Here is a 12613-nt window from a genome sequence, read left to right on the forward strand (position 1 = left end):
ACACACACACACACACACACACACACACACACACACACACAACGCGCTCTCTCTCCACTACTCGTAAAATAAGTGAAATGCAACCCCCATTGTGCAACAGTTACAGCATTAGCAAAGTGGTGTTTTTTTTACTGGCAGGGAGTCTGTTCCTGCCCCGGGCCGCAGAGCGAGAAGAAAGAATATGATTTGAAAATAATAATATTTGTATGTATGCACGCAGCATGTTTAAAGGGCTGCTGGGGGAAAACTGAACAAAGGAGGTAAATAAACAAGTCTGAGGATTACGTCACCTAAATAAACTTAACATTTCCAAATATAGACATCATTTCTGTGGACAGATTCTCATTATAAAAAGAAATATATACACAATATAGTCTCTGTATCCCATTCTCACCTTCATTACACTTTTCATACAGTACATATAAACTGAATTATATTCCAGATACGCCCGAGCTGTGGTGACAGGAATACGAGGATGTGGACAGAAATAAGTCCTGTTTCTGGAGTGAACACTACGAAGGCGTCAGATGTAACTAATGTATCCAAAGAACACTTCATGTGTCTTTGAGTACTCAACAATTTAGCTTTGACTCCTAAAACATTGCCGAAATCACCAAATTCTAGGTATCTTCTTGATTCCATATAGTCTTCCATTTAATGGTTTACAGTTGATTAGTTAAACTTGCAAACTCAATGTTTTGGTCGTGTTGATTTAGCAATGAATGATGTTCCTAAATAAAGTTCAGTCAGACAACTCACGTGTTTCTTTGATATGTTTATTAGAAGCAGCATTTAGGCTTTTGTTACATATGGAAATCATCGCTGTCACTGTTAAAACTCACTTATTATACACAAGTCCACGACCAAAAAAAATCATATTTCATGCTTCTGGTTAGGTTAAAAAAGTACTGCCAGAAATACAGTACGTTTTCATCTCCAAATGAAGCTGGGACGTCATAATTACTTAATACCACACTTATTGGCATTGTTTTTGTTATGAATCCATGTTTCCCAGTATAGCTTTTCTCTGGTAATAAGAGATGATTTTTCAGAGACAGATTGATAAATGGTTGCCTGTCACAGAGGAAAAAATGTAGTTGTGTGGCTGTAAAAAATACATCTTAAAGGTTTGGTTGTATTAGGTACAATACCAGCAGGAAGCTAACTTGTACTGCTGTGGACTTTTAAAAGAAAAAATCAATATCAGTCCAAGTGTGCGCTATATTTAGAACATTTTCACTGCCTCACCTTGCTCTCAGATATCCCTTTCTGAAGGGAACTGGAGCCATGCTCTCTTCAAACCTACAGAACTCCATTGCAGTGATTTTACCTCCCAGGATACAGGTGTTTCTGGTCTACCGCTGCCTTGATCGGTTAGTTAGTTAGTTATTTAGTTAGTTAGTGTAATTGTGTGGCTTTGGTGTTTCAAAGGGCTCATTTTAAATTCCCTAAAGTCACACAAGAACACAAACAAATAGCCGATTGAGTCGGCTTAAGAAAAACATCTTCCGTGTACTGCGAGGTAAAATGAATGTTTTGCAAGGGAGTCTGGTGGCTATAGAAAATGACCACAGTTCCCAATTACAGGACTGTCTGACAGCAAGGTAAAGGGGNCCACGCCGCATTGATGCAGTAATCCGTGCAAAAGGATTCCCAACCAAGTACTGAGTGCATTAATGGACATTTTCAAATGTTTGATTGTGTTTTGCTGTTATAAATCTTTTTTTTTTACTTGGTCTGAGGAACTATTCTAATTTTTTGAGATAGGATTTTTGAGTTTTCTTAAGCTGTATGCCATAATCAGCAATATTAAAATAATAAAAGGCTTGCAATATTTCAGTTGATTTGTAATGAATCCAGAATGTATGACATTTTTGTTTTTTTTAAATTGCATTACAGAAAATAAAGAACTTTATCACAATATTCTAATTTTCTGAGACAGTCCTGTATATATATAGCTATATATATATTTTTTTTTTCTCACTCAAATGAATAATTATAACAAAGTACAACAAAATAATAATAAAAAAAACAATAATAATTCTCAGATAGTCTCTGTCATGTTCAACAGGGGCAAGAAGAAGCTTAAAAAAACTTTTCTGTTCCTACCCCCTCGGGCTTCAGTGCCAAACAAGAGGATTGTGTTGAATCTCTGCCTTAATATGAAGTTGTTGTTTTTTTGCTGTACCGGACTCACACCAAAGCGTGAATCCTTAACCAGGGTATGACCCAAACCGTAACCGAAACACTTAAGAACTGCTTTGTCATTAAGAAAAAAATGGGTTTAAGAGGATACCTGCATCTGCTGACTGTTGAAGGGTCCAAAAACCTCTGAATCATCCGTATTTTCCCATTTGTACTCCCACATCACCCCGTCACTCACTGAAAAAGACAAAACAGAATTGAACAAAACAAGAAATATAGTTCTATTTAAAAAAGGGAAATTAATACCAGTAAAACTGAAAAACCTGTGTTGTCTTCTTCCTCGTCTGATTTGCCTGAATTTTTCTCGTCAAATTTGTCTGCGAACATGTCCAGTTCATCTTCCTCTCCATCACCACCTGGGCTCTTCTTCACGGCTGGGCGCTTGCTGTTCATGCTTTTCATCAAATAGGCCAGTTTTTCATATGTTTGCTGATAGATCTCAAACATCCCAGATCCAACCAATCTGTCAGCTAATGCTGTGAGTCTGTCAAGCTTATCTGTGTCTCTTTTCGCCTCCTCTGTGGGTTTACTGTCTTCCCTCAGCTTCCCCTTCTTCCGTCCTCCAAGGCCTCCTAGCCGCCGGAGCGCCTTGGCAACCGTCTCCCCAGGATGCAACAGTTCGACCACAGCCTCAGTGAGCTGGTGCTGTGTGAAGGACGCCAGCGGGTCCTCTGCAGGCTCCATTTCCTCCTCCTCCATCTCCTCTGCTTCCTCAGTGTTTGCTTGGCCTGCCTGCTTCTCTTCCCTCTGTTTCTCTTCCTCAGCCTCATCCTCATCACCGACTCTGCGTTTCCGTTTGGCTCCAAGACCTTTCTTCTTTTGTTTGAAAGGTTGTTCTTTTACTCTCACCTGGAAGAAGCGACTTATATTATTGCACAGTGCTTGAAAGGTTTTCAGAGATGAAGAAAATATCCCTAAAATAAACATACCCAGTCAATGTTGTCAAGCCAGTTGTCTCGTATCTCTTCCTCCTTTTTGACGAAGTAGTTTCCTTCAGAGTCAAAGTATCCTTCCTGCATCTCCTCATCCAGGTTGAAAGGTGTAATGGAAACTCCCTCGTCATAGTCGATTGTTGCTCCCTCTTGGCCTGAACACATAGTGAGTGTGGTTTAAGGTGACATCTTTAATGACGCTTCATGTTTAGACAAAATATTAACTTTCACATATCACTGGTATATAGAAAGGCTGAACCAACTCATTTGAAGCATAATCCATAACATGTCTTTTAAAATTCTAAATTAACATTTGAATGCTGCACTTTGTTTTTTGCAGGGATACAATATTGTTTCAATTCTGCCCAGTTGTATATAGAGATTTAGCTGAACTTAATTATATTATTATTATTATTATACTATTTGTATTTTGTAGAATTAGATATTTTGTGGTGGCTGCATAGAATTGGTTTTAGAATAATTTGATCTAAACATTTCACAAGAATAAATAACATAATTTCAAAATGACATTCAACACAGCCCTAGTATGTAGCAGACGTGGTCAAACTTTCTTTTAGAAGAACATGGTAATATAAAAGCAAAAGTGTATGTGCCTTTTTTTTTATTCAATACGTGTATACTTGAAGCATACGTCATATCATATTTCAACAATTAAACAAGACATACCCTCCACGTCATCACTGGCCAGAATATCATATTTGTTGGTGATTTTTGCATCTTCCCCTTCATCCTCTTCATCGCTATCAAGGGAGTGTTTGCCCTTAAACCTAGCGCCTGGTCCAGTAACAACCTCACAAGTCTGGTTCAAGCACAAGGGAAAAAGCAAAACATTTACATAAAAACATAATTGAACATTTCAGTAAAAAATTTCCTGCTAGTTTAAGCAACTTATTTCAATGTCCTGATAACGATGTTGTTGATCTGGCTCTAAGTCACACTACATGTCCGTTCATAAAGACTTACATTCGAAATGGATACTTGGACTTAACCTGAGTATTCCCAATGGATTGTTATGATTCATTCTTCTCTAATATGTATTTGAGAGGAACATTCAAATGTATGCTCCACTACATTAATGAAAACCATGTGTCTCAAAATGTGTTGGTTCTTCTGTAAAACTAAAAGATGAATATTCCTTTATGGTTTGAAAACATTCTACTTCTGAAGGTAAATAAACTATTAAAAACCCTTCTTGGATGACAACGATGCTTTTTCAGGGAATACAAAGTTGACTTGTGATATACGCTACTTGAGTGGGATGTAATCAGATCTTTTGTTTGTAAACAATGATGTGAACGGGACGGTTGTACCTTTTTGCTTGGGACGTCTTCTTCCAGCTCTATCTCCCCTTCCCCGTCCTCAAATGTTACTTTCCTCTTCGGCATGGTTCTACAGAAGACAAGACAGTGGCTCTTATTATTCAGAAGTGGCTGTAATAGTGGTGGCTGTGCTACTTAGATCCTGTTTACGTTGTGAACACGAGCGGTAACCTCAGAGCTCATGTTAGCATCGTTGCTAAAACATTAGCCAACAAAGTAGACACGCAGCGTGTAAACAACCATAACAAGCATAGGTCACAGTCCACCCTCACGCTAGAGGCAGATTTACATTAAGTAAATTAATACAATTCAACCTGCATATTAAATAAATATGAAAAATAAACTGATATTTAGCTGAAAAAAACAAACCCTGCTGAAATGAATTCAAACGACGTTCGTTTTATTTTCTTCTTTTATGGTTTTCTTCTTCCTCTCTTTCTCAATGTTAATGCTGGTTGGTAGATGACAGACCGTGGCATTACCGCCACCACCTGTTGGGGAGGTTGGTTCAAATTCATAATGACAGTGATATTTACTTGCAACAAACGGAAATAATAATAATAATGAATATAAAAAATGTACATGCTACTACGCACAAAGTATGTAGTGTTTTTCAGAGGGAAAAATAAAATACCAACATTTGTGAAAAAGCATCGGGCGGAATTCTAGAAAGACACTGCCAGTGGATCTCAAACTATTGAAAGGTTCATAAGGGATTAAAAGTTCTCAAATGTAAACTGGAGGCAGTTCATGATACAATGTCTAGAAACTGTCAATTAAGGTACTCAAAGGAGAAAGGTATTTTTCTTTCCTTTAACAGACAAACTGTCCTGCACTATGTATAATGTGCTGAAAGTGCCATGTCTGCAAAAAAAAACAATAGCCTACAAATATTTTTGATTTAAAAAAAAATTAAAATAAAGGTACTCAAATAACTTATAATGAATAGTGGATTTATAAAAATAATTTGCTGGTTTAATTGTATTATCTCTTAGAATGGGACATGTGATAAAACGTATGTGTAACCCACACTCAAAAGTCAAAAGTCAAAATTCAAATGTGCATTTTAACCATAGTTGTCTATAGTACAGTTTATCTTAGGTGAGCACACATTTGTACTTATATCTCACACTTATTTTTGCATGAATATGAGTTGAAACTATTGACGTTCAAGTTTAACCTTTAGTTCTCGATTGAGACAGCGGTGACGCACTCCCCAGTATAATAAACCCTGTAAATCTCTTCACCTTAGACTAATTTAGACTTTTAATCACTTGGGGTCCTTCAGGATAAAAATAATAAGTGTGTGTCAGAAATAGAAACAACAAGCAAAGAGATGTAGAGGCAATCCAAAGGTCATGTAATGCCCATATTTCCTTAAATTATATAAGAATTTTAGAGCTAAATGCAGAGCAAAGGATCAGGGCATAACATTGAGATAATTTGACAGAGGATAATGTCTGAAAAGAAGTGTGACACATCCTCTGAATCGTCAGTATTCACCAAATGACATTTGCTTTACACACCATCATAGTTTCAAATAACACTCAACTGACATCAAGAAAAGTGACACAGAATGCAGAAGTGAGAGGGCCGATGAAAATACATCAGATCTCACTTCAACATCCAGCATCTCACTTCCAGCAGTTCTTATCAGCGACTGCTTGGGTCGGCTGATCCACCAGCTCAGGGTAGACTCAAGCGGAGAAGAGAGAGAATATAATATGTCAGGATTTTGTTACCAGGAAGTGGGGCGAGTTATTTATATTTCAACACTCATCCTCTCGTACCCGAGGGAGAGGCAGTGGTAGTAACCTGAAACTATATATTCAAACATTGTCTGGTTCTGGATGCAACGAACTGATGAACAATTATTAGCTTTCTGCTTAGAAAGTCTGCGGACCCTGAGAAGAGAATCTGTAAATGTTAATTATGTAAGGACTGTGTGGTAGGGTAAAGTGACCCTGTGAGGGATTTAACATTGGCAGAGGTAAGTCTGAGTCAGTGTTTTCTATTCTGTCACTGCTGTGTGAGTCACTATGAGAACTATGGAAGAACATGTTTTTATTGGTATTACTTTAATTTTGCTGCTGGTATTGTCATTATAACTTATACATTATTGCAGTTTGTAGTATTTGACTATTACATTAGTATTTAAAGTAAAGGTTCCTGCTTTAACTTGGGGTCACTCTGACAGATTATTTTAAACCTCAAGCATAATGAATATTTATATAGATTAAAAGTGAAAACCCTATAGCTCTTATTTTAAACCAGGTTATTGGATGATTTCAATTGTTTTGCTCATTCCTTTACTGTTAATACTGACGCATCCGTACCTAAGAAGTATCTCACTGTTATAGCTGATTTAGATGGGGGCAATTCTTCATCATACAGGCCTGCAGGTTCCACTTGTTTTCAACATGGTGGGTGCATTACACCTTTCATAGTTTTGTTAAGTAAAAGGAATAGAAATAACTAAGAATAAATAAGCATATACATATTATGTTTGGAATACTAAACAGATGTACCTCAAAGAATACTTTTTAATCCTTAAGTAATTATATTGTCTATTACATGGACGAAGCTGCTTTCAAACCTTAATTATAAGTATAGTTTGAGGATATTTAAGATGTACTGAATTTATTGTAGCTGGAGTTATTATTAAAAGTGCCGGGGAGTTTCTATATCTTACGTCCTGAATGTTAAATCACTTTCTCTTCTTCAGGTGGTGGGATGAAGCTCCATGAGAAGATTCTGACCCATTACCTTTCATGCACCTCTCCGGTAGATAAAGAAGGATACCTTTTCAAAAAGGTTTGGATGGACAAAAAACACAGAAAACATGATATAACTAAATCATAAATTCTGATTTCCTTGTAAGGGTAAATGTTCCAGTTTTCCTTTGCCATGTTTCTTTGTAGAAAGAGAGAAATGCCACCTACCAGCGGCGGTGGTTTGTCCTTAAGGCCAACCTGCTCTTCTACCAGGATCGCCCCGCTGACAGACACCTGCTGGGGGTCATTGTGCTGGAGGGCTGTGCGGTCCGGCGCTCGGAGTCTGAAGGACAGTTTGCCTTTTCCCTGGTGTTTGAAGGGCCCGGACTGAAAACATACAGGTTTGCAGCCGGGGACGGTCAGACTCAGGAGAGCTGGGTGAAAGTTTTGCTCTCAGCCAGCCACTGCTACCTCTCCCTGCTGGTGAGAGACCTGGGGAGGCAGTATGAAGGTGTGTGGTCTGTTAATTGGTACCAACAGATATTTCTATATGGTTAAAATCTGTTTTCAAAATAACTCTTTACTCATTGCCTGCATTATGATTTGCTTTCAGTATCTTGTGAAGTTCTAAAAATTGTTTAAAATAATAGTTACCTTCTATTGAGGAGTATAAGCTATAAGTAATAATTAGGCAACAAGCAAATACTTCAGAAACAACTTTTTTGAAGGCCTAGTGATGATTTAATAGATGTATTACAAAAATGTAGTTGGTAGACACATTTTGTTGTCCATTTCCCCCTGTTGCGTTAGGATAACAGGGACAGTGTTATCAATCTCATTATCTAAAACTAAATTAACATAAAATGTCAAACTATTCCTCTGGGAAAGCTTTTATATAAATGTGTATCTCTTCATTTGTTTTATGAAGAGACTAAACTCATTTCCTGTTTCCATCTGCAGAAGCTAAACAGCAGCAGGGCTCCGGTGCATCTCGTCACAGTTCCTCTCTCAGTGCCCTCACACAGCCCACTCACTTCCTGCCTGTGCAGGGCCGAGCAGCAGTGGTCCGGGAGGGAAGAAGCTACAGCGCCTGCCCTGTTTTACAAACACAGTCAATACCACCCAAAGTGGTGGCTAAAAAGTCCCCTAAGCTGTGGCCCAGGAGAAATGCTCACGTTACACCGCTTAATGGACCGGCACCTTTGTACGGGGAATGGCCTTTGGTTGGTTTTGATCCACTGGAGGACTTCAGCAAACTTCATGATTATTATGGCCAAGAAGTGAAGAAAGCAAGAGAGGAATGGCTGCGGCGTCGACGAGCAGAAGATGAATGCATCGATGGACACCTCATCGATCTTGGGTGAAAGAAAAACCTGAGGGTTACAGACTATGTAAGAGGAAGCGAGATGGAGTGGTTCATGCGTGTCAAGAGGAACTGAACCTGAAGGGTTGTGGGTTTGTCTGTATTTTGGAACATAAGAGACGAAGGCCCTCACACAAGCTGTCCATGTGCTAAATGTTCCTAGTGTTTAAAAGGATGAGCTTTGTGTTTTAGATATGTTTTTATAGAATTGTTAATTTTCCTATGCCAAGACGGCCTTCAGGTGACCATGGGATGCAACAGAGAGGGTCAGAACCAGGAGCTGCTGGTGTCTGCACATCTGCACCTTTTGGACATGAAGCAGGGTCTTTTACTGCAGCACCTTGAATGACATTAATGAATTTCACAATGTTTCTGTTTTCTTTAAGTGATTAACCCGCAACAGTGTAACAGTCAGCGAACAGGAGCTTGATGGAGTATTATTACCACTTAAGATTTTCATACTTTGACATGTCAAAATGTCTTCCACGCAAACGCCCTTTCCTTGTTTGTTCTCATGGACTTCCTGCTAAAAGGGACCTACACACCTGTTGCTGACTACATATTCATATACTGTATATGTGGTACAAATGATGAGTATTCATGAGCAAAGAGTATTATACATGTATCATTCCACTTAAAAACGAAATTGATCTGACAACCTGTAGGATCTATGAGTCAAACAGAGAACAAGACTTTCATATAGGCCTAGTTCAAATCAGCAAGTTATTTTTAAAGGTCCCATGACCTGGCCATTTCTACTGATCATAATTCCATTGTTGAGGTCTACTAGAATATATTTACATTGTTTAATGTTCGAAAATCACATTGGTTTCTCATAAATACACATACTATACATAGATGCTGTATGAGAAACCAATGTGATTTTCGAACATTAAACAATGTAAATATATTCTAGTAGACCTCAACAATGGAATTATGATCAGTAGAAATGGCCAGGTCATGGNATCCTGCTTGACTCCAGCAGACAAAGCTTTCCCACATTGTCCCAGCAGGTCGTCGTCCCATTTGGGACAATGTGGGAAAGCTTTGTCTGCTGGAGTCAAGCAGGATNCCATGACCTGGCCATTTCTACTGATCATAATTCCATNCTTCGCCGGCCAAATTGGTACCTGGAGCAAATTCTGCATCTAGACACTGTCTGGGTGTCCCCTCTGTACAGGATTGATATGTACACTGAGGGAGGGACAGCATGAGGCTGGCATAGATGCAAATATTTAACAGAAACATGTTTCTGTTAAACTAACGATGATTTCTCCTGAAAAAGAATCATGATTTATTAATCAATTGAAAAAGTTCATTAGTACACCACTACTACTTGGTCATTGTACATAAAGTCATTTTGTCCCTTCTTCTTAAAGGTGTGTTTGACCTTTTTAAACAACCTCATACTCATAGACACCTTCAGTCAACTGTTCCATCATCCTTAAAACATCATAAAACATCATAAACATTTCAATAAAATAACTCCCCTAACTGATGACACTTATAACTTATGGCCAATTTTAAAGCATACTTTTTTACATGAGTATCAAACTTCTTTGGTAAACACTTTCTTGTAGTTGTTTCAGTCCTTTTGTTGATTATAAAACACATTTTGGATGAATTTCCATCTGTAGAGTTTGCTCCTCAAAACAAATGACTTTAGTCATTGGAAATTAGACTACTAAAATATTACGTAAGACACTTCTGCTGCTTTTGATAAAGTTGGTGATTTTGTGCTATCCTGTTCATGTAGTAGTTCATATTCACAGTCACGCCTGTGGTTTGAATTTTATCTGTACAATATATCAGCTCCACCTTCAAGTGGTAACTCTTTATCTTACTTTTGATTCTTCCTCTTGTGGTGTTCCTCAAGGCCCTATTTTAGGATTATATGTATTGTGTTTTCGTTAAGTTTCCCTATGTATAAAACATGACATTCGATGGATTTTTTGTGAAAGTTTTATATGAACAGAAATGTATTCAATGCCCTTTTTTAAACCTAAAGGATACACCACCTGGGTTTTTGGTGAAAAACATAAAATGTAAAGATTACTTTTGTTTGTTTACATAAAAACTTGGTTGGGCACCATTTAAATATCTTCTCATTTGCCACAAGGGTGTCAAGCACTGGATGGCCAAAATATGTTTACCACTTATTGAGAGCATGATGCAAATGTCCCTCAGCATCAAAAGGGCCATGTGTCCCTTTTGATTCTGCCTTAACATTTGACAAACTGTCATTTGTATAGCTCTTTTTGGATAAGATATTCTATAAAATGAAAACCTAATGACTGACTTTACTTTAAGATCTCTTAGGCATCTATTATATAATTAAACTCCCAAATGTTATGACTCTTTATTTTCAACATTCTATATTCTAAGTCAAATGCCAATGATGATGAAACTTTTACCATTGTTTCCCTCCAGATGTAACAAGAATAAGCTTTACTATAGAATTACCCGATGATTTTGCAATGTAGAGTTTACCGGATGCTTAATAACTCAACGCACTCTGAAATAACCCACGGAGGGTGGTGGTGGTGGTGGTGTATATTCAAATAACGTGAACGAATATTTCAGTATGAGCGCATAAGACTTACCTTTGTCTTGCCTGTTCACGCCGCACTTGTGAAACTGTCTGTGAGCATTGTTATCTGTGCTTTAAACAAAAAAAAGGGCAGGAGGTGGTGGGGGTCTTTTGGAGAGGTGGGGGAAAACGTTATTTCAAAGTTTACTGGATGTTAAGCAGCCCCGATGCTGAGAGGGAGGAGCTGGTGGTCTACAGACAGACTCAAACTGATAGTTACAACATCAAACTAAGGCTGGCTTTCCAGTCAATAACGGACCAGAGACCACAAACCTTAACTTCTCTGAAGTGGTGGTGGGCTGTGGCCCTTCTCAGAGAACTCTAATTATACACTTTTTAAGTTTATGACATACAAAAAGCAAAGAAAGTCTGGTACCGTTTTGTATAAGATTCTTAGATAGCCCTGTAATAGGAAGGGATATTGTTTCAGCAAAGAAAATTAACATTAATTAATATTCGCAAACCACCTACAGCCATATGATCAGAAATAAGTACTTTTAGCATGATAAAAGTCATTTATTTAAGTATACCAACATTTAAAAAACGTGACATGTTAAAAATTAACAGCGGAAATTGCATTACATTACAGATAACTGAACAAGTAAACAATCATTAAAATCTTATACATGTATGAGTCTAAGAAAGGTAGTACAGTAATTGACTATAAAATATAGCAAAACAATTTATGATAGCAATACATGTGTGATCGAAAGCAAAGGCTTAACGTTCTATTCCTCACTTCTCTAATGTCAAGTCAAATATCAAATTAGCAAAAATATGATGCAAATGTCAATAAACTAATACCTTTAATAAATGCATGTATATAATAAGAAAAGGGAAATTGCATTGATAAAACATAAGATAAAATGAGCTAAGTAGAAGCGGCAAGAATACAATTTAAATCGCTCAAATATGATTTGCTGAACTGTGAAAGACTAGCCCAGTGAATATAGTATAATGAGCATTACATGATACAAATATGAAGGTAAATGAAAATATTGAAACTTCTATTTTTTCTTTCTAGACTTTAAAACAACAGTATTTTGTCAAACACAAGTTTCTTTAAAAAAAAAAAAGATGACCTTAATAGTTAAAAAAAAAAGGTTAAAACTAAATCAGAATAGCTTTGTGAGGACAGATATGGATGATGTGTTTTGCTTTGGTTAACCGTATTAATACAATAAAAGTAATGTTGCTAATTCCTTCAATATAAGCATCAGTAAAGCCTAGCGCAGTTGTTACTTTAAATCAAACTTCTGAGTCTTTGCAGTAAGACTCTGGTTGCTCAGTGGGCTTGGTTCATCCACAAACACACCCATCTCTAACAGAATAGCTTTTGGAACTGGATGTGAATGACGGGACACGTACAGCTCCTTCAGACTTTGTACTCATAGGAGAGGCTTTATAGTCCTTGCATAGAGCTCCACTCAGACTGGGAGCACATTTCACGTCCAGCTTGTAGAAAGCTG

General features: G+C 37.5%; 2 protein-coding genes across 3 annotated transcripts in view; one reads left to right on the top strand and one right to left on the bottom strand.

Annotated features, from left to right (window-relative positions):
* Positions 1 to 4951, bottom strand: part of cd2bp2 (CD2 (cytoplasmic tail) binding protein 2) — a 297553-nt gene extending 292602 nt beyond the window's left edge. Inside the window, exons 1-6 of the mRNA XM_010769292.1 lie at positions 4847 to 4951; positions 4469 to 4547; positions 3825 to 3957; positions 3135 to 3292; positions 2469 to 3054; positions 2297 to 2382 (exon numbers count right to left, since the gene is read on the bottom strand). Of these exons, the coding sequence (XP_010767594.1) occupies positions 2297 to 2382; positions 2469 to 3054; positions 3135 to 3292; positions 3825 to 3957; positions 4469 to 4543 (1038 nt within the window). The 5' untranslated portion in view covers positions 4544 to 4547; positions 4847 to 4951. The remainder of the gene's footprint in view (positions 1 to 2296; positions 2383 to 2468; positions 3055 to 3134; positions 3293 to 3824; positions 3958 to 4468; positions 4548 to 4846) is intronic.
* Positions 4952 to 6142: 1191 nt separating this feature from the next.
* On the top strand, positions 6143 to 9392 carry pheta2 (PH domain containing endocytic trafficking adaptor 2). 2 transcript variants are annotated; one of them, XM_010769220.1, is made up of 5 exons: positions 6143 to 6467; positions 6838 to 6900; positions 7203 to 7291; positions 7399 to 7702; positions 8152 to 9392. In XM_010769220.1, the coding sequence occupies exons 3-5, from the start codon at positions 7211 to 7213 to the stop codon at positions 8553 to 8555; spliced, it is 789 nt and encodes a 262-aa protein (XP_010767522.1). In that variant the 5' UTR covers positions 6143 to 6467; positions 6838 to 6900; positions 7203 to 7210; the 3' UTR covers positions 8556 to 9392. The 2 variants fall into 2 exon arrangements, with proteins under 2 accessions (XP_010767522.1, XP_010767514.1); XM_010769212.1 differs by lacking the exon at positions 6838 to 6900.
* Positions 9393 to 12613: the final 3221 nt, after the last annotated feature.

This window comes from Notothenia coriiceps, unplaced genomic scaffold, assembly GCF_000735185.1.
Source record: "Notothenia coriiceps isolate Sejong01 unplaced genomic scaffold, NC01 NC01_scaffold00000339, whole genome shotgun sequence".
Taxonomy (NCBI): Eukaryota; Metazoa; Chordata; class Actinopteri; order Perciformes; family Nototheniidae; genus Notothenia; species Notothenia coriiceps.

Coding starts and splice junctions, on each gene's coding strand:
- pheta2 (XM_010769220.1), top strand. CDS start 7,211: ATGAAGCTCCATGAGAAGATTCTGACCCATTACCTTTCATGCACCTCT. Junction 7,292..7,398: donor AAGGATACCTTTTCAAAAAG/GTTTGGATGGAC, acceptor GTTTCTTTGTAG/AAAGAGAGAAATGCCACCTA. Junction 7,703..8,151: donor CCTGGGGAGGCAGTATGAAG/GTGTGTGGTCTG, acceptor TTCCATCTGCAG/AAGCTAAACAGCAGCAGGGC.